Source organism: Danio rerio, chromosome 4 (genome assembly GCF_052040795.2).
Source record: "Danio rerio strain M-AB ecotype USA chromosome 4, GRCz13ab, whole genome shotgun sequence".
NCBI classification, from domain to species: Eukaryota; Metazoa; Chordata; class Actinopteri; order Cypriniformes; family Danionidae; genus Danio; species Danio rerio.
The window spans coordinates 74,635,001-74,656,226 of NC_141024.2; the positions used below are offsets into that span (position 1 = coordinate 74,635,001).

The window sequence follows — 21,226 nt, forward strand, 5'->3', positions numbered from 1 at the left end:
ACACACACACACACACGATCTCTGAAGAGGAATAACTGGAGAAGACAGAATCGCTGGTGAACTCCTCTGAATGACCAAAACACCCAGGCAGGACAGAGCAACAGACAGATGCTGAGCTGCTTATCTTGGAGGATGGCCAGCACAAACTCAATGCAGCTTCACACTCTCGTCCAGCCCTACATCACAGCATCATCAAGACGCATTTATTAACTAGTAAAACTGTGGACAAGCAAATATGATACAGCCTATAGATACTGTCTAGCCAGTGCTCAGACTGATATGTGTGTAATGTGTTGAGGCCGCAGCTCATGATTGGCCATCCGCTTTCTCTTTCACTCACACATTCCTCTCCAAAGCGTGTGAGGGGGTCTAAACCTCAGATTATACTCATGAGCAAAAGGCCCGATCTCTCCTTCACATGTCTGGAGCTTTGTTTGCTTTATTTGTGTGTTAAAGTCATTCTAGATGTCTGTCAGCCTGTTCCTGTGGGTGAGATGGAGCGACTGACACATGAAATAAAGCTTTAGCATATGCATTCATCTACAATCTAAAGGGAAGCGTCGTGTTATTACTAGACCATCTACACTTACGGACTGGGCCGACATTTACTTGATCACTTCACTAGATTATCTTCCCTCAATAATGTGGATTATCTAATCTAATCGAACCTGATCTACTCAAATCCACATCGCCCAGCCCTAATCAGGTGTCCAGACTTTAAAGATGCTTCCTAAATGTGCAGATATCAGACATACATTATATTATATCACTTTCACTGCTTTCTAACCAGTGCGAATGCTAACTCTTATGTTTAGGGTGGAACATGCTAGCAGTTAACGTTAGCTAGCTCTCAGCTAAACATCACCTCTATTAGTTTAGCTTTAGCCGCCAGGAGTCTTAAGAAACAGAGCGGTGTCCCACATGTGTCTGAGTGACCAGAGCACTACTGAAAAATCCAGTTTGAACCAGCCTTGGCTGGTTGGCTGGTCTTAGCTGTTTGACCAGGCTGGTTTTAGAGGGTTTTTGGCCATTTCCAGATTGGTTTCCAGCCATTTCCAGCCTGGTCTTAGCTGGTCAGGCAGGAAAATGACCAGCTAAATCCAGCTAAAACTAGCTTAACCAGCCTAGCCAGGCTGGGAGCCCAGCCAAAACCAGCTATGTCCAGCTTAAACCAGACTGGAAATGGCACAAACCCCTCTAAAACCAGCCTGGTCAAACAGCTAAAAACAGCCAACCAGCCTAGGCTGGTTCAAACTGGATTTTTCAGCAGGGAAGCGTATCACACGAGAGTGTCAGTGCCCATTCTAGATTCACAGTGGATTTAACAGTGATGTTTCCTGTTTTCCAGACAAACACACTCAACCAATGACTATTGCTGGACCAAGTTCATGTCTGAATATTAGCGAGTCCTAGACTATAGAAAGAAACGTCTTGAGTCTGGACTCGAGTACTACAGCCCTGACAGTCACCAACTTCAGCTTGTAGATCAAACTTTACTGTATAAAGAGCAACAGAACATGACCTGATCTTCATTTGTATATTATATTGTGGACGATGATGTGAATAAACTAAAACAAACACAAACCCGCTCTCTTAATGTCTCTTTCACCAGCCTGACAGTCACATTCACACTGATGGAGCATTAGGGGACTTTTATTCTGTCAGCTGAGAAACACCTGATCAATAATCATGAGCGCTGACTCTCCTTCACACACAGCCTTTCTGACAGAAGATCTTCAGTCAATATATTGCTTCATGTGAATGAGTAATCAGGGTTATTTTCAGATGCATGTGTAGTAAATACATCAGTTCACCAGGTCTCTTACAGTAAACTGCTGAATACATGCTTATAGTGTGTCTTCATATTATTGTAGTGGTTTAGATCAGTGGTCTTCAACCCCCAGGCGGGTGCTGGTGCGTGGATCAATCAGTACCGGGCTGAACAAGAATGAATTATCTTTAAGTTGGCAGATAAAGAAGCTGCATTTAAACTGGATTTGTGGAGACGGCGCAGTTAGAAAAAGGTTGTGGACCACTGGTTTAGATAATATTAAGAGTGTCGTGAGACTTTTATATGTTTAGAAGAAACTGCAAACTGAACAAACAGCAGAGCATGTCTAAACTTCACCAGGACACAACAGATATAAATATAAAAATATAAAATATGAATAAATAATTCAGAGGTAATTCATTATAAAGATCCTTAAAATAAACTGATTCCTTTAACTTTAAGTCACATTTAGGTATACTGGATAAAGAGAAGCTCTGAAAGTGCAACATTTTATAATAAACTTAGTGAGGCTTTTGAATATATTTTATAGATAAACATACATTATTAAAGCTGACTGAAATCACAACCCTCTATATGGGCTCAACATTTGGTAACCCAGTATAACTGTATCTGTAGAGTGGAGAATCATTTACCTCAGTGTGTCCAGTTTACAGTGTTGACTCTTCAGTCCATCAGAGAGAAGCTTCACTCCTGAATCCTGCAGGTCATTGTTACTCAGGTCCAGCTCTCTCAGCACACAGTTTGAGGATTGTAGAGCTGAAGACAAACTCTCAAAGCACTGAACAGTGAGATTACACATGACCAATCTGAGAAAGAAGAACACAGATTACATTAACAGTGTGATTTCAGAGGTTAATAATATGACAAAACTATTGGAGTTTGTGTCAATTAGAATTATTGACTATTGTTATTTAATAAAACTGAATATTAAATGTCATCTAATATATTCTTGAATACTTTGAAATATAAGAAAACTGCTAAATTTGAGTTCAGATAAGAGGACCACGAGACTTTATATATTTATGAACCTTGTAATGATTGATGGGTCAAATGACATTAATCATGTGAGACACAAAAAAATCACTGATGTATTCTGATATTCCTATGCGTAAAAGCACAACTCTTAAAGAGCCCATATTATGGGTTTTTGAAAATTCCCCTCCATGTAGTGTGTAACACAGCTCTAAGTGAAGTGAAGTATCCAGCTAAGGCTTAAATCTGTAAGAATACAGTGTTTAAAACGGTTGATTCATCTATAAAAGAGTCGACTCATAGTGCTTCAAACGAGTCGCCTTGATACCGACTCATTAGGTGTTTCGCCATGACGTACGAACGAAACCAAGTTTTTCACGTGCACGCGCAAACCCGGGAGATTTCAAACCTGAGGCCCCGCCCTCTGACGCAGAAACCCAGACACACACACACACACCCACAAACACACGCACACACACAAACACACGCACACGCACACAAACATGCCGGTCGATTGAAGTCACACTGCAGATGGACATTATATTGAGTCTCTACCCAAAGATGAAACCTCAGCATTATAACCAAGCAGTTGGAAACTTCTGGAAGCTACATGCTACAAAGAATACTTCATCTGCGTTTGTTAAAGGAAGGATCAGTAAAAAGTAACTGATAGACGTCAGGATGGGTTTCTTCCATTTCTCAAGTGTAAGTACGTGCGGTTAAAGTTGTTGCCTCGTTGACTCTAGCTTGCAAATGTATTTAGTTGTGATTTGTTACTTGTAACCGCGTGTACTGTATCAGGTTAACTGGATATTTTATCTTATCGCGTGCAAAGTCACGTTAAAAACACGACGCGTGCTGTTTGTTTATGGAGCTCCGTGCTAGAGTTCTGCTCCCGCGATTTATTCGGAAATTTATTCCCGCGCCGCAGAAATCTGGCGCGGGGACAGCCGCGGGAATAAATTTCCGAATAAATCGCGGGAGCGGTCGGTAACGGGTTTAATTTGGGACGGAAGCGGGCTGTCTAGCAATATCACGGATATTGCTATGTGAATTAGAAAGAGAGAGTCTGCGTGGTGCTTGTGTGTGTGTTAGTGCGCACGCGCGCGTATGAGAGAGAGCGAGAGAGAGAGAGAGCGAACGAACGAACGAGCTTTGTGCTGTGTGTCTGGACTGTATACTGGGTGATTTTTGATTGTGTTCTCCGCTCTAGCGGGATCGGGCGCGGCGGGCAGAAAACGGAGCGGGTTCTCAGGCTAAAACCTGGCGGGTGCGGGCGGAAGCGGGAGCGTTGTCATCCGGAGGTGTGTGTGTGTTTTTGTGTGTGTGTGGTATGGCGAGTACACGACTGTCTCCTTCGTTCGGTTATCCGTGGCACTATCCACTCGCCATAGTGCGGCAGTTAAAATCCACGTCTACACTATCGAGCGTGTATGAACTGTGATTACTTTTTAAATTGCTGATTAGCTATTGGCCATTTCCCTCTCTGACTGAAGGCAGTCGACCAATCGCGACAGACTGTCATCGGTCCAATCAGCACAGATTAGCTCCGCGCTAAGGAGGGGTTTGGGAACAAATGAATCACTGGACGATTCATACAGGAGTCGCTGGGATAATTAGGTAAAAATAAATGCAGATTATAAGACCATGAAAGTGTTTTTTGACCTTGCATGCATATTAGACTGTTGTTGGAGACCCTTACAACCAGGATATGACCCTATTTCATGTATAATATGGGCTCTTTAATGATGAAGTGAAACGTAAGAGAAAGGAAAGGCGTCTCTGGCAGAGGGCGTGGCGAGCAAACAAATCAGCTGGACGAACTCTCTGTGAACCCCTTGCTACTTCAGATGACCCTCTTGCTAGTAGTCGAACTCTGAATGAACTCCCAACTTGTACTTTTGCTGAACTCTCTACCGAGTTCACGCACCTGAATTTGAGTGCATAACTATATAGCACATTATAAATCAAGGCTTATATTAAACAGCCTAAATGTTGATTTATATGATACAATGTACTCTTGATGACTATATATCTGTCTTTTTACAGTTCAAGTGATTTAGCATGCTCCTTGAATGTATGATTTAAGTAGTCTGTGCACCTGTGTTTAGGGTAGATTTATGAATACTGTCACTGAGACACTGAGTATAAAAGCTGACATGTACTCTTCAGCTTTGCGCTTTCTGACTTCTGTATACTGAGAGTGGTAGGCCCTTTATTCTCAACGGAGAATAAAGTAATGACTTTTGTTTCTGTAATTTGTCTTTTGTTTATTCTACTTTTTCACTGGATTTTATTTTATTAATAAAAGTGAATTTTATTAATTTTCTTCACTGGAGTGGACATTGAATTCATTTTCCAGAACCCATCAAAGTTACCCTGTGTGGTAAAGTATGCTCTAATTTATTATTTTGCAAAATACGTTCTTTAAAGACGGTCCTTTAACTAAACTCTCACTAAGAAATATAGCGAAGGGAGGATCCTGATTTTAACTTTGTTTAATTAGGGTGATTAAATAAAGGCGAATCAGCACAACCTGCAAAATGCAAATGATCAGAGCCTGTCAAACCTGCTCCAATAAACCAATTCACAGATAAACTATAAATATAATCATTAAAATATGAAATATAAATAAAGATTTTAGAGGTAATTAGATAAAATAATCTACATAAAATACAATAAAATACACTGATTTCCTTGTGATTGAAATCACAACCCTGTAAATGTTTTGTTTCTTCTGTCAATCCACTGAATGGAGCTCCACATCAGGTAACCCAATATGAAACTGTATCTAAAGAGTGGAGAATCATTTACCTCAGTGTGTCCAGTTTACAGTGTTGACTCTTCAGTCCATCAGAGAGCTTCTTCACTCCTGAATCCTGCAGGTCATTGTTACTCAGGTCCAGCTCTCTCAGCACACAGTTTGAGGATTGTAGAGCTGAAGACACACTCTCACAGCACTGAACAGTGAGATTACACATGACCAGTCTGAGAAAAAAAAATAACAATCAATATTACTGTGTAATTTTTTGTAAGTTGTTTAATGCAATACATAATTATAATCCATCCATCTAACAATCTACAGGAAAAAACGTCTTGAGTCTGGACATTTTGCAGTTTACTTAGAAAAGATTTGAATATATTTTTACAAACATTCATTATTAAAGCTATGATTAAAATCACAACCCTGTAAATGTTTTGTGTTTTTCTTCTGCCAATCCACTGAATGGGGATCCACATCAGGTAACCCAATATGAAACTGTATCTGTTGAGTGGAGAATCATTTACCTCAGTGTGTCCAGTTTACAGTGTTGACTCTTCAGTCCATCAGAGAGCTTCTTCACTCCTGAATCCGGCAGGTCATTGTTACTCAGGTCCAGCTCTCTCAGCACACAGTTTGAGGATTGTAGAGCTGAAGACAAACTCTCACAGCACTGAACAGTGAGATTACACATGACCAATCTGAGAAAGAAGAACACAGATTACATTAACAGTGTGATTTCAGTCATTCATCTGATGTAAAAATAAACTATGAGGTTAATAATATGACAAAACTATTGGAATTTGTGTCAGTTAGAATTATTGAATATTGTTATTTAATAAAACTGAATATTAAATGTCATCTAATATATTCTTGAATATTTTGAAATGTAAGAAAACTGCTAAATTTGAGTTCAGATAAGAGGACCACGAGACTTTATATATTTATGAACCTGCAAAATGCAAATGATCAGAGCCTGTCAAACCTGCTCCAATAAACCAATTCACAGATAAACTATTAATATAATCATTAAAATATGAAATATAAATAAAGATTTAGAGGTAATTAAGTAAAATAATCATTAAAATACACTGATTTCCTGAACTGATTAAAAAAAAAGAGCAACTTTCATTTGAGAAGCAGCATTTTGTAGTTTCTCCACTAATGCTCTTAAATATATCTGGACATTTCCATCTCAATCAAAACACTTTTAATGTTGTAGAGTGGAGAATCATTTACCTCAGTGTGTCCAGTTTACAGTGTTGACTCTTCAGACCATCAGAGAGAAGCTTCACTCCTGAATCCTGCAGGTCATTGATACTCAGGTCCAGCTCTCTCAGCACACAGTTTGAGGATTGTAGAGCTGAAGACAAACTCTCACAGCACTGAACAGTGAGTTTACAGCCCTGTAGTCTGTGTAGAGGACAGTAAAAGACACTGTATTATTGTGTGTGAGTGTGATGTAATTATTGAAGTGTCTATAATGAGTGATTTCTCCTCATAGGGAAAAGGAAAAGACTCCTTTAACTCTTCAGAGTTGCTTTAATGGTCACATGGAGGAAGATCAAACATTTGTATTTCATTATTACATAAACTTTATAAAGAGAAGATCTCTGACCAAAATGAGTCGGCCAGACAGATTTATTTATTGCTATTTCTGTTCTTATATTTCTGATATTTCAAATCCATTCAGATCCTCATATTTGTTAAAGAAAGCAAGACTCTCATATAATATTAACAGACAGAAAATATGACTTTACAAACTGTATTGTAAATAAATCACATCAACATCTTCATATTAGTCAATAATATTCCTGAAATGAATATAAAACTGACTGAATATAACTTTACACACATGAACTTCAGTAAATAAAGAGACTCAGTGATGGGCTGAACATCTGCAGAAACACAGCTCATTTAGAGACGCCCCAAAAACACCAAAGAACACCAATCAATGATCATTTCAGCAGAAATGACACTAAAGAGCAATATTATATCTGATATAAACAGGGTTTCTCATATTTGACTTCACATTAAATATGAAATATTCACAATAAATAAACAGAAATAAAACACATCACAGCATATGCTCATTACCTCATCAGAATTTACTGGATTTCACAACGGAAAAGTCATTTGTGGCGGCATTTATTTGATGGAAATGTTTTTATTTTACCTCAGTGTGTGCAGTTTACAGTGTTGACTCTTCAGTCCATCAGAGAGAAGCTTCACTCCTGAATCCTGCAGGTCATTGTTACTCAGGTCCAGCTCTCTCAGCACACAGTTTGAGGATTGTAGAGCTGAAGACAAACTCTCACAGCACTCAACAGTGAGATTACAGCGCTGTAGCCTGGTAGAGGACAAACAGCAACACAATCAGCAGTGAGAAATGAGCACTTTTGTCAGGCTACATCATGGTGTTGTACCATGGTGTTGGGCTGCAACCCCCACCTGAGGACATTGGGCCCTCATACCAACCTCATTTTCATTTAAACTAGATTAAACTAATCTAAAGCTGTATTCCCCCATTCATATGACTGTACTGAATTATTGAACAGATTATTAATAACTAATCAGAGAGCATTTTACTGAGCTCAGTGTAAAGTTTAGTGTTTAGGCCTACAGTAAATGTAATATTAGAGGCATGTCTGCGGCGAGACGGCAATACTGTGTCTAAAATTACACTATTTCTCTGATCAGAAAACAAACACAATTATCCAAGAGCAACACTGTGTTAGATTTGAGCAAATACACATCAACAAATGTCCTATTCAGCTGGAGGAGCACAGGGATTTACAGGGATTTGAGTTATTTTCCAGGATAAACTGTAAAGCAAATGAAGTCGATTATTAAATAAGTACAAATGTTGTTTGTGTGAGTAAAAAGTCAAGAAAAGTTTGTTAAATACGTTTAGAAATGCTGAAATAAATGAGCAAATAAGGAAACAGAACACTGCCGCCGCGTCCCCATGCAGTAATATGGTGTATCAGCGATCTCACAGGGGGACGATATGGCCAGCTAAAGATTTTCTGTTAAAGCAGGGCAGTGATTCACTAAACTGATCTGAGTCTTCAGTGCAGACTGATGTGTGTCTTCTGTGATCAATCAATGAATACTCACAGAGCTCTTCTGCAGTTTCTCACAGCTGCTGTCAGTCTCCGTCTTCCCTCATCTGATGTGTTGAATTTATTAAAGTCTAACTCATCCAGCGGCTCCTCTGACATCTCAATCATGTAGGAGATTGTTGAGCAGTGAGCAGGAGAGAGTTCCTCCTCTGAGTGTTTGTCTGATTTCACAAACTCCTGAATCTCTCTGGCCAGAGTCTGATCTTTCACCTCCAGCAGACAGAGGAACAGATTGATGGATCTTTCAGCTGAGAGACGGTTATCTCTCTTGATCTTGTCTTTAATGTACTGTGTGATTCTCCTGATGTTCTCTGAGCTCTCCTCTGTGTGTGTCAGCAGATCCTGGAAGAGTCTCTGATTGGACTCCAGTGAGACGCCCAGCAGGAACCGCAGGAACAGATCCAGATGACCATTACTACTCCTGACAGCTTTATCTACTGCTGAACTGAGCAGATCATACAGAGACTTCTTAGACCTGGACTGTAGATATTGATTATATGAATATTCTTCATCATAAATCCCCCTCAGCGGTTCTCTGTTCTCTGTTAAATGGCAGTAAAGCACAAAGAAAGCAGCCAGAAACTCCTGAAAGCTGAGATGGATGAAGCTGTAGACTTTCCTCTGATGAATCACAGATTCCTCCTTGAAGATCTCAGTGCAGATCCCAGAATACACCGAGGCGTCAGTGACGTCTATGCAGCTCTCAATCAGGTCCTCCTCATAGAACATCACATTGCCCTTCATCAGCTGTCTGAAAGCCACTTCAGCAAGTTTGAGGATCACTCCTCTGTTGGCCTGCAGGAGTTTCTCTGGATCTCTCTCTTCATACTTCTGCTTCCTCATGTTGATCTGAATCAGCAGGAAGTGGATGTACATCTCAGTCAGAGTTTGAGGGATTTCTGCACTCACATCTTCTTCCAGGAGCTTCTGAAGCACAGTGGAGGAGATCCAGCAGAAGACGGGTATGTGGCACATGATCTGGAGGCTTCTTGCTCTTCTGATGTGGGAGATGATTCTGCTGGCTTGATGCTCGTCGCTGATTCTCTTCCTGAAATATTCCTCCTTCTGAGGCTCAGTGAATCCCTGAATCTCTGTCAGACGATTGATGTATCTGGAGGGGATCTGATGGGCTGCTGCTGGTCTGGAGGTGATCCAGATGAGAGCAGAGGGAAGCAGATCTCCTTTCAGGAGGCTCCGCATCAACACAGCCACTGATGAAGATTCAGTCACAGCACAAACTTTCTCCTCATCTGAAAAGTTGAGTGTGATTCTGCTTTCATCCAGACCATCAAAGATGAACACAACTCTACACTGCTCATAAATCTTGGGCTCCAGATCTTCAAGTTTAGGATGAAAGTCCAGCAGAAGTCTGTGAAGACTGTACTGATGATCTCTGATCAAGTTCAGCTCTCGAAATGGAAGCACAAACATGAAATCTACATCCTGATGGTCTTTTCCCTCGGCCCAGTCCACAATGAACTTCTGCACAGAGACGGTTTTCCCGATTCCAGCGATGCCTTTAGTTAGAACAGTCTTGATCTGAGCTTTCTCCTTCTCGATCTTCTCCTCATGTCCTGCTCCAGCTGAGGCTTTAAAGATGTCATTGCAGTAGACTGGAGTGTGTTGTGAGGGTTCTGTTCTGGCTCTTTTCTCCATCTGTAAAACCTCATGTTCTTCATTCACTCCTTCACTCTCTCCTTCTATGATGTAGAGCTGTGTGTAGATGCTGTTCAGGAGGGTTTGAGTCTCTCCATGGTTGATTCCCTCAAATAATCTCTCATACTTGTTCTTCATGCTGGTTTTGTGCTGCTCTTTGACTCTCTGAAGTTCATCATGTTCTGGTTGGAGTGAATCCTGCTGCAGGTCTCCAGTCTGATCATCTCCATCCACACTGCAGGAACAACAACAACACAAAGAGTCAATGAGTGTGAGTGTAAAGATCCTCTAGTGAAGCCATGTGTGTTTTCTCTGAACCAGCTGAGACACAATACACAGATTTAATCAGATTTAATTTAAACAGCACACACTGATCACATCTACTGCTCAAAATGCTGTAAACATTTAATAGCACTTGTCATTTATTAAATGTAACACTTCAATCATTTGATATCCTTCATTCACAATGATGCTGGATGCTCACTGAAGACATTTAAAAACTTTTAGGATGAAAATGTGAGAGAGCACAAGTGTAACACTGCCGGTCCTACACCACCCAACCGGCTCCGAGCTGGGATCCAACCGGCAACCTTCCGCATGGGGGTCAGTTGCTCTACCAAGGAGGCTAAAGACCATGACCTCTAGCGTCTGTCACTAGAGCATCTTTAGAGGTCAGAGGAGTGAGGTTTACCTGCACAGCACTTACTCGCTGGCCTCCGTTACAATAAAGACTGTGTGGTGTGTTTATCTCACAGAACTTGTTCATTCATCTCGTCTAAAATCTTTCTCTTGATTATCCACACTTTGCTGACTATTGTAAAAGCCTGTAAACTCACTCTACTAACTCTAACAGTTTGAGTATTAATACTGGATTAATACTTTATTAGTACTTCACTAATGATCAGATGTGAGTGTGTGGACATTCAGTTTTAAAGTCTCCTGTAAATGTAATACTTGTTAATGTCTGATCTTCTAGAAACACAGGATCATATAAATGCTGCAGTGTGATCATGTGTGTGTAGAGATGATCTACCTGACAGCAGGTCGTGTGTTTTCACTCTTAAATTTTATTGGTGGCTCCATAGACGCGTCACTCTTCATAGACACACAGCTGGGCTCTGCTTCTGCTCTCTTCTGATGAACCAAACTAAAACAGAGAAGATTAAAGTTGAGCGCTGCACACACTGCACAAACCTGATATTAATCATTCTTCATTTACAAAAACACTTAAATTAATTTCCTTTATATTTGAACAGAAACTGTCTGAATGTGAAAATATCAGCAAACACAGATCAAGGCTCATTTCTAGTAGAGAAGCCCAACAGAAATGCAGCACTATTAGAGCAGATTAGAGCTGAAACTAATCATCAAATCACTGAATGAAGTCCACAGTGTAGGTGTGGGAGGAGCTTAATCATGCAGGCGTGTCAATCATCATCACATGACTATATAAGCAGCAGTATAAACTGCACTGTGTCAGCTGACTGTTATTCCCGCCTCCAGCAGCTCCCCTTATCCTCCTCCTCATCACTCAGTCTTCAGAAGGTCACTCATCGGGGGTTTGTCTGCAGAGCTCCAGTCCAGACTTTGAGGACAGCAAGACAAGTTCATTTACCATCATCTATCATGACTGAATGAGCAGGAGAACTCGAGAAATATCAATTCTAGAAACCAAATGTGTTGATCAGCAGCATCTATGAGGCCAACACAACATGATGATGACTGCGCTTCAGTGAAAACAGACTCAGATCAGAGGAATGGCTGATCAGTACAGCACAGAAACAGCAGGGGAAAGTGTGCAGGAAAAGCCCTTTATGGCAGGAGATCGGGAACACTTTAGTTCAGCTCACAATTCATACTATTAACTACCGGCTTATTATCTGTGTAATGTGAACATATGAACTGCTCATTAGTAGTCATACAGTATGATCTTATTGTGGATCCCTAACCCTACCCAAAACCTAAACCCACCTTCTACCTCACTCACTATTAATAAAGCGCTGATTGGTTTGTTAACACCATCAATTGTGGCCTGAAGTGTAAAGCGGAGATCTTCAAGCACTATCCTGCAGAGCTCAGATACAACATCTAACATCTGAAACCCAACAGATCCACAACACTAATGACCTGATTCATTTATTATGAAAATACTCATCAGTTGCAGATATTAAAGAGATGATCTACCTGACAGCAGCTCCTGTGTTTCCACTCTTAAATTTTACTGGTGGAGTCATAGACGCGTCACTCTTCATAGACACACAGCTGGGCTCTGCTTCTGCTCTCTTCTGATGAACTGAACTAAAACAGAGAAGATTAAAGTTCAGCGCTGCACACACTGGAGTCAACACAGCAGATTTACTCAACATTTCATCATTAAAACACTGTTTAAACAGCACTTCATGATACTTTTCATGATGATTGTACACAATCTTGCTGACTGTGTGTGTTAAATATTCAGACAGATTAAAAACACAACTAACTGAGAGTAAATATAAGATCCTGTAGAAAATCATCATATGAAATGTCAAGTGTAGGACTAATACCTGCATCCTGCTGACAAATCCTGATCTCCAGCAGTGTGTGTGTCCTCCATGATGGACCTGAAGAGTTTGATCTCCAGCAGAAACTGATGAACAATCACAGATCTCCAGTCATTGATCAGCCTTCATAATTCAGCTGAATGCAGGAATAGATCAGCAGCTGAGACACTCAAATCCAGAAGCTCATCACGAGTAAACTAATGAAGAATCACAGCGTCATCCGTTTGATTATAATAACATCATACACACATTCACATAAAGCTTACAGGTTTAGTCAAGACATTAAATATTTAAAGCTGTTTCGCGTTGGTAAATGATGGATTCTGGTTGTTTAAAACTGCAACACGACAACTAAACACTTTCACTTTCGTTTCTGAAGGAGCGGCAGATCATGAGTTCAGTGAAAAACATCCGTCACAAACACTCTAAACAGAGCAGAGAAGAGTCAAACAGCTGCAGGGTTATCAAAGCACCTGCGGAGGTACATTTTACTAGGGTGATTTTACCTGAAGCAGTATAAACACTGGACACAGAGAAGACAGAACAAACACATACCCGGACATCCTCAGGGGCGCCCCCAAGGGGTGGCCAGGGGTGGCCACGGCCACCCCTCGGTAAACTCTGGCCACCCCAATGTAATTTTGCTGTTGACATTATTTATTTAAATGAACTTATACATTTCCAATATTTAAATAAATAAATAAATAAAATGCAGTCAATAAATTATTGTTGGTGTTACTGACGTAGCTCTCCCCCTCTGGTTCAACGCAGGTGAAAGCAAACTGACGCATGCGCGCAGAAAACCATTCCCGCGCGCCTCACGCACTCCTGTGTGAATCCCGGTTGGTTGTTTGCATGCACGCCGACAAAATAGGCACCGCTCATGCGCCGTGAAACCGAAGTAACAGCCTCTTGTGCAGAGGTGTCGGCACGCAGCGAGTTTTGAAAGTCGACTAAAGTTTATATAATATGATGATGATGATGATGATGATGATGATGATGATCATGTTACTTTCACTAAGCATGCCTTTAAAGCAGAAAGGAGGGATAATGAGTCAGGGAGGTAAGACTTCATAACATGATTTCTCAGCCATGATCTGGTCTAAGACCACAGATAATTCTATAATACATTTTTTGTATTCTTTAGAATTGTCATAATTCATTTTTATGTAAAAGGCTTCTTAAGTGATCTTGGCATATCGCTCCAATTGTTGTTTTCCAGTAACATTTAGGACTGATTTCTGTTATTTATTTAGAATAATAATTGTATATTAATATCAATTGTATTTATTTAGAATAAATATAAATAAATTGTTATATTTATTGAATAACAAATCTAACAATTCAAGAGAGGTGGGGGTGTATAGGGTGGTTCGCCCAGGGTTTCATTTAAACTAGAACCACCACCACCCTCCCCGATCGTCGTTGACAGCACGCACACACCTTCAATAGACAGCAATGGCTATTCAATATTTACCTTAAGCTACAGTATATCAATAGAAGAAGCTGCATTAAATGGCTCAAAAAGCAATATGGATAAATGATATTATTAGGTATAGTGAGTGTGTATAGTAATGCCTTTCATTCAGTTTGTTCATTTGTTTGGGTTATCAATAAACTCGTTATTCTTTCATTCATTTTCTTTTCGGCTTAGTCCCTTTATTAATCCAGGGTCACCACAGCAGAATGAACCTGCAACTTATCCAGCACATTTTTACACAGCGGATGCCCTTCCAGCTGAAACCCATCTCTGGGAATAATAAACTCGTTAATCTTCATTAATTTTAGACATGGCATATACTGTATGATGTACAATAAAGGCACGTAAAAAAAAAAGAAGTTATTTATACAGTATATGAAAAGTGTTTTTAAACTAAACATATATTTTTATTTGGTTTGCACATGTACTTGTTGAATTATTTTAAGGAATAAATTGCAATATTTCAAAAAGAATTAATTAAATGAATAAAAACTACCTTATTTCATTTACCAGAAACAAAAATATAACATTACACTGAATTCATAAATTTTTTTGTGTGCCACCCCAAGATTTGGTGCGGCCTCTTCTGGCCACCCCTAAGAGAATTTTCTGGGGGCGCCACTGGACATCCTCCACCTCCTCCTCTTCTTCTTCTTCTTGTGTGGCGAGTTATAGAAAGCAGCGTAAAGCTGAATACCGCCACCTGCTGTACTGGAGAGTGTATGATAATAATAATAATAATAATAATAATACTAATATGTGTACAGTTTGGTCAAATCAGTGTCATAGAGCTCAACGTAGATTTGTAGAAAATAAAATGACTGCTTTCCCATATATACTCTAATCTATACACTCTAATCTTTCTTCATGAAGTCTAGCACAGCTTGTGTTATATTCCCCATGTGTGACTGCTCTGATGAGAACAGCTCAGGCATTGAGAGGATCAGGAGTTGTCCTGTTGTGTCGCTGCACTGATAATCCTCTCGTGTGTAACTGCAGATGAAAGCATCGTGTCTCTGTAGTGGTTTAAAAATCAATATGATCATTAAAATATACTGTTAAATAAATTGGAATCATTAAAATTAAATAAATACAAAGAAGAGTTAAAATCGATATGATTTACACAACGATGTGTTGCTCTTTGTATTGAATAACTGCCTGAGAAAATGACTTGGAGTGTCCGCTAGGGGGTGGTCTAGAGCTGCAGATAGTAGGCGTTGTTTAACTGCACTGTGGCCTTTTTTTGTTTGTTTTTAATTGCATAACTGTGAGGAACAAACACACAACACAACACAAATAATGAAACACACAAAAAATAATACAACAATGGTAAAAGTCAACAAAAAACAAAACAAATAGATAAAACAGATAGACAAAACAGATAAATAAATTAAAATAAATTAAATTACACAAAAGAAAAGTGTGCAGCATTTCTACATCTGATGATTTTAGGTATTGACAGAGAATTTATAAAAAGTGTCATAATATTTGATGCATATCTCAGATTTTATGTTTTTTTTTTAGCAATTTCACTGTAGAAAAAAAAAAAAAAACGGCGGTTAATGTGGGAGAAGATTTAGCAGATTTCTGTTTGTGTATGTAAAACTTTGCCAATAAAATAAAGAGATTAACAATATATTCAAGACATTTGTTGCATTTGTTTTCATAATGAAAAATTACATCTTTTAATGTAAAATAATAACTAGTTTGGGATAACTATTAAAATAATAAGTTTTGTCCTTTCACAAATATATTTGGCTGATTTTTCCAGAAATTCTTTACAATGTTGCATTCAAAAAACAAAAGGCAAAGGCTCTCTTCATCCACAGATATCCTCCATTTCAATGCGCTTTGATAAAAGAGATTTTACTGGGTAAATTTGATGTAATATTTTAAAATGGATTTCATTGATTTTATTATTAATAGAATATTTGAAGGGAGTTAACCAGGCTTTTTCCAATTAATATTAACTATAATAGAGTTCCAGAGAAATGTGCCTCTAGGAGTGATTTTATTTTGCTTCTGAAAAATATTACGAATATGTCTGTTAGTTCATTTATTATCAGTCAACTCAACACCTTCTAAATGTAGTTTTGGGTTTACAGCAGATTATAGCAAATATGATTTTTAACAAGTTGAATCATTTCTGCAGGGATAGATTTAATTCAATTCTCTAAACAATATTGGGAAATTGTAAGTAGACATGAAATGTTCATAGGATAGGATATTCCCTGCACTGTCAAACAGTGTTAAAAGATGATTAATGTCTCTATTAAACCAATTTACTAAGAATCAAGATTTATTTGAAGAGCTTATATTACCATTATTCCAAATAAAGGAGGTGTGAGGAGAAACATTGTGACAGTAACAGATTTTCCAAGCAAGAAGAGCTTGTTGATGAAATTTAGTGAAAGTTTAAAGAGGATTTTAGAAATATTATAATCACAGGTTAAAAAAAAAATTAAGCAACCTATTTGGTTAAAAAGATTATGAGGAATATCATTCCAAAAGGGCGATGCAGTGCCGCAGTGGAGTAAAAACTTGCTGGATAAGTTCATTCCACTGTACCCTTGACTTATCTGCTGTTGCCAACCCGGATTGTCCTTGACCTTGTTTTTCCTGTCGCCTGCCTTGAACTTAACGATCTTGATTCTCGCTGCCTGCCCCTGACTCATGCCTGCTACTGAGACTAACAAGTGCCAGCCGCCTGCTCATCGACCTTATAAGCCTGTGTTTCATATGAGTTCACACACCAGTTTATACTGTGTGCTTGTTATTAAACTGTGTTTAATAAACATACTGCAAACGGATCCCTCTGTGTCAGCCTCCTCGTTACAGTGCGAACATAAGACCAATTTTACCTCAATGAATCACATTATCAGCCAACGACTATCAAAGTACAATAGTCACAGTCAAATAAACTGTGCTAATGTTGTGTTTAAGTCATTCTTATGCGCCATTTCAGAGCCAGTATTTAAAGTAGCCAAAATGAACAAATGTACGAATATAAAGCAACTTTACCTCCATTTATAACTCAATTCATGACTATTGTGCAGTTGTTGTTATAATGAGTTACTCTGACTGTAAAGGGTTAAATGCAGTTTTGTTTAAGGATCGTCAACTTGTTGTTTTTCAGCAGCTTTTCTTCCTGTTCAACTGGAAGGTCTGCTTCTGACACCTCATACTCTTCACATTTAATATATGATATATACTTTGTCGAGTGACATTATCTATATTAACTAAGATACTGAGTTAGTACTAAAAATGTTTGCTGACAGTGAAGGGTCAAATGTCATTTGTGTAATGAAATCAGCATTTTAATAATAAAAATAAATGAACACAACCAATCCTTAAAAAACACTCTGAACCACCTCTTGAAGAAACCTGTTTTCAGCAGCTTTTCTTCCCGTTCAACTGGAAGGTCTGCTTTAACTTTACTTTTGATTTGGTGACTGAATGTTTAGAGTTATATTTAATGCTGAATTATTGGACACTATTGAGTCAGTCTGATATAGAAGAGCACAAACACTTTAAAGGGATTAAAAATAAAGCTTTTAGACACAGTGTTTAAATGAGCGCGTTTGACTCAGTGTTTAATCTGTGTTTGAGGATTTGATCTTCAGGATCAGACATTTAAATCACACTCACACATATAAACCCTTCATCATCTCCACAAATCAGCGTAATGTAGAAGTGTTAAACTCACATGCAGAAGTACAGACGCTCTTGTGCAGCAGGAACACAATCTGAGCTCTTTCACTCTTTCACTTCACTGAAACACACCTGTGTGATCTACAGGTACATCCTGCAATATTACTGGCTCCACAGAGTGACACTGACATGAATATTCATGAGATTCTCCTGACTGTGGGCGTGTCCTGAAGACAACACACAAATCACTGGAACTGAAGATATCTGTGCAGCTTCTCTGAGCACGAGTGTGTTGAAGGAATATAAAAAAAGTATAATATAGTATATATATATATATATATATATATATATATATATATATATATATATATATATATACACACACATAGTGTAACATAATATATATGAGGTATATGAGAATAGAGAAAAAGGTATTTGAAATAAATCCAAGAGGTCTCTGAAAAATATTTAAAGCAGTATTGGACCAATAAAATAAGATTACAGATGGAAATGGAAATGAGTACACCCCTTACAGATCTCTCTGATCTCTGATGAATTATTACTTTCTCTCAGATGCTGTTCAATAATATAAGTGTGTTTATACATTAGATTAGTCAGGACTGAAGCCAAAACAGTTTTAAATTTCGCTGAAATGTTCATTCATTCATTTTCTTTTTCGGCCTAGTCCCTGATTTTTATCAAGGGTCACCACAGCGGAATGAACCGCCTACTTACCGGAGCACCTAAAGGAAACCTACGCCAACACTGGGAGAACATGCAAACTCCACACAGAAACACCAACTGACCCAGCTAATGCTCGAACCAGTTACCTTCTAGCTATGAGGCGACAGTGGTAACCACTGAGCCACCGTGTCGCCCTAGTTCTTGCAGTTTGTATCTTGTTTATTGTTTGCAGCTCCTCATTTGAGTTTAACTGTATTATCTGTCTATTAGTGAAGGTGTTTGGTGATCACTCTCCTATTTAATCAATATATCTGTTAATCTGTCTTTATTCACATAGATTAAAACACATAGTTAAGGCAGTGTGTTTATTGATGCTGTGGTTGTATATCGAGTAGTCAGTGATTGAAATGGTTGTAAAAGCTTGTCTAAATTGCTGTAAGATGAGAACAGGACAGCTTTAATGAAAGGTTTGGATTATATAATGATCACTCATTTACAGATGTTTGACACCCTTTATTGTCGTCATTTCTCTAAATGTTCAGAACAATACGATAATAAGTCAGTGTGAGTTTTCTGCTTGTTAAAGTAGAGTAAAACAGAAACACAGCTCATTTTCCTCTAGTCATCCTTTAACCAGCTGATGAGACGTGCACTGTTTTAAATGGCTTTTATTTCCTTTATTAAGAAAAGATTCTGTAGATATCTGAACACAACTTCTGGGAAAACATAATGTTTCATTAAACTATTGCTGTGGGCAGAAAACAAATCTGCAAATAGGATTTTTCTAATATAAATGTTGTTATATATGATTTATCCTTGATATTTAGATCTGCAGGAGGACAAGATTCATGATTATACATCTTTTCCCTCTTGATGAGATGAAATAGTTTAGTGGAAACACAATAAATGAAGCTGAATATATTATTTAAAGGCACGGATGTAGTGTGCAGAGGTAAACTGGGTTCATTTAGGGTTTATAGTGACACTTATGATCTTTTCCTTATCCAGATATTCTTCATTATTAATACTCATTTTAATGCTTGTGAACGACTGAACCACAATCTGTGGAGACACTTTTAGATGTAGTGAGAAGACTACACGGCAAATTCATTGGTGTTAAATTTCAAGTGTTGTGGTAATTCAGAGTAAAGTGTTCAAATTCTAGAGTTAGATAAAGGTAAAATAACCCTCTCGGCGTTAGAAGCTGATTTGCCTCCTTGTCATTCAGAGGAACATGTATCTACCTTTGTAGAAAACCCCTGTCTTTAAGAAACTAATCAGAGTGTCTGATCTCGCCCTACACCCTCATTCACCCGGCCCTTACACTAGTCAATCAGTTTAGTCCACTGGACAGAGTGAATGACCACAAATAAGTGAATTCAGACACCTGCTGATGAACACCTGCTGTTAACAAGCACAATCACTGAAGGAAGAAGAAACTGAAGGAAGAAATCAAACTACAGACACAGCGTCACACCAAAGCAACTGAACTCAAACAGAGGATTAAACAACTCAATCAAATAACAGCATTAGCAGCTTCACTGAGTACAGTTTGACTTCATTTCTGTAAGAATATTTGACAATCAACAGAGGTTTATATTTATTAAAGATATTTAATTTGACCTCACCATCATGGAGATCAGCAAATGCTTCTCTGACTGTTATAGCTGTGTTTCTAAAACGCATCAGTTATAGCGATGTGAAAGCCGATGTGCTGAGGAAGATTCAGACACTGAGTGTAGAGTTATGACCGACCTGATGAGCAGAAAGACTGAACTCAAGCTCTCTGTTCAAGACTGGCTGTGTATTCTGGAGCCTTCTCTCACACACACACACACACACACACACACACACACACACACACACACACACACACACACACACACACACACAAGCACACACTGTTACCACAACACTATTTTTTTTATTAACAAGAACCAGCATGTAGTTTTCTAACACAACAAAATCAACAGAGGAGAGGGTATATGATTATTAAATTACACAAATATATTACACACATTTGTTTTTTCAATTTTAGTTATCACCAAGAGTTATTAAGTGCACTTTTACTACAGGAAATGCACATGTAACACTTCTCTTCCTGATGACACAAATCACTCAGGCGGACACAGAGAACTGCATTCTGCGTTGTTTATTCTGTAACAGAAATACACATCCTCCGGCAACAGTATGCATTTAAACATGCATCTAAAAAACCCCAAACAAATAGTAAGAAATCCCCCCTGCACATATTAATGTCATCATTCCAGCTACACATAGCATGAGCAAATTTAACCACACAAAGTAGGTCACACACGGCAATCACTCGACAGATTTGATCTAAAACATCACGTAATGTTCATATTGGGCTTGTATGTGTTATTAATATGTGTTAAAATACTAAATTTGTCACATTTAGCTGGAGCACATTTTACCTACCACCTTTCTGTATTCAGCAACCATTTCCTGCTGTAGGCGGGGCTTTGCAGGTGAAAGGTGAAAGAAACAATTACACACTGTTGCCACAAGAGGTCTCTCAACAACCACAAAATAAACAAAATAACC

The 21,226-nt window shown here is 38.6% G+C and overlaps 1 protein-coding gene and 1 pseudogene across 3 annotated transcripts in view; both read right to left on the minus strand.

Moving 5' to 3' along the window:
- LOC147845313 (NACHT, LRR and PYD domains-containing protein 3-like) overlaps positions 1-13,574 on the minus strand; it is an 82,561-nt gene extending 68,987 nt beyond the window's left edge. The window contains exons 1-10 of one of the 2 annotated variants that reach the window (XM_087249675.2): positions 13,402-13,574; positions 12,850-12,932; positions 12,491-12,604; positions 11,340-11,453; positions 8,646-10,541; positions 7,702-7,875; positions 6,765-6,938; positions 6,053-6,226; positions 5,579-5,752; positions 2,425-2,598 (exon numbers count right to left, since the gene is read on the minus strand). In XM_087249675.2, coding sequence (XP_087105801.2) covers positions 2,425-2,598; positions 5,579-5,752; positions 6,053-6,226; positions 6,765-6,938; positions 7,702-7,875; positions 8,646-10,541; positions 11,340-11,453; positions 12,491-12,604; positions 12,850-12,932; positions 13,402-13,500 — 3,176 coding nt within the window. In that variant the 5' untranslated portion in view covers positions 13,501-13,574. The other variant, XM_088650856.1, reaches the window with a different exon arrangement.
- The window catches only part of LOC141381860 (NACHT, LRR and PYD domains-containing protein 3-like), a 124,239-nt pseudogene that overhangs the window by 68,987 nt on the left and 34,026 nt on the right, over positions 1-21,226 (minus strand). The window lies entirely within an intron of this gene.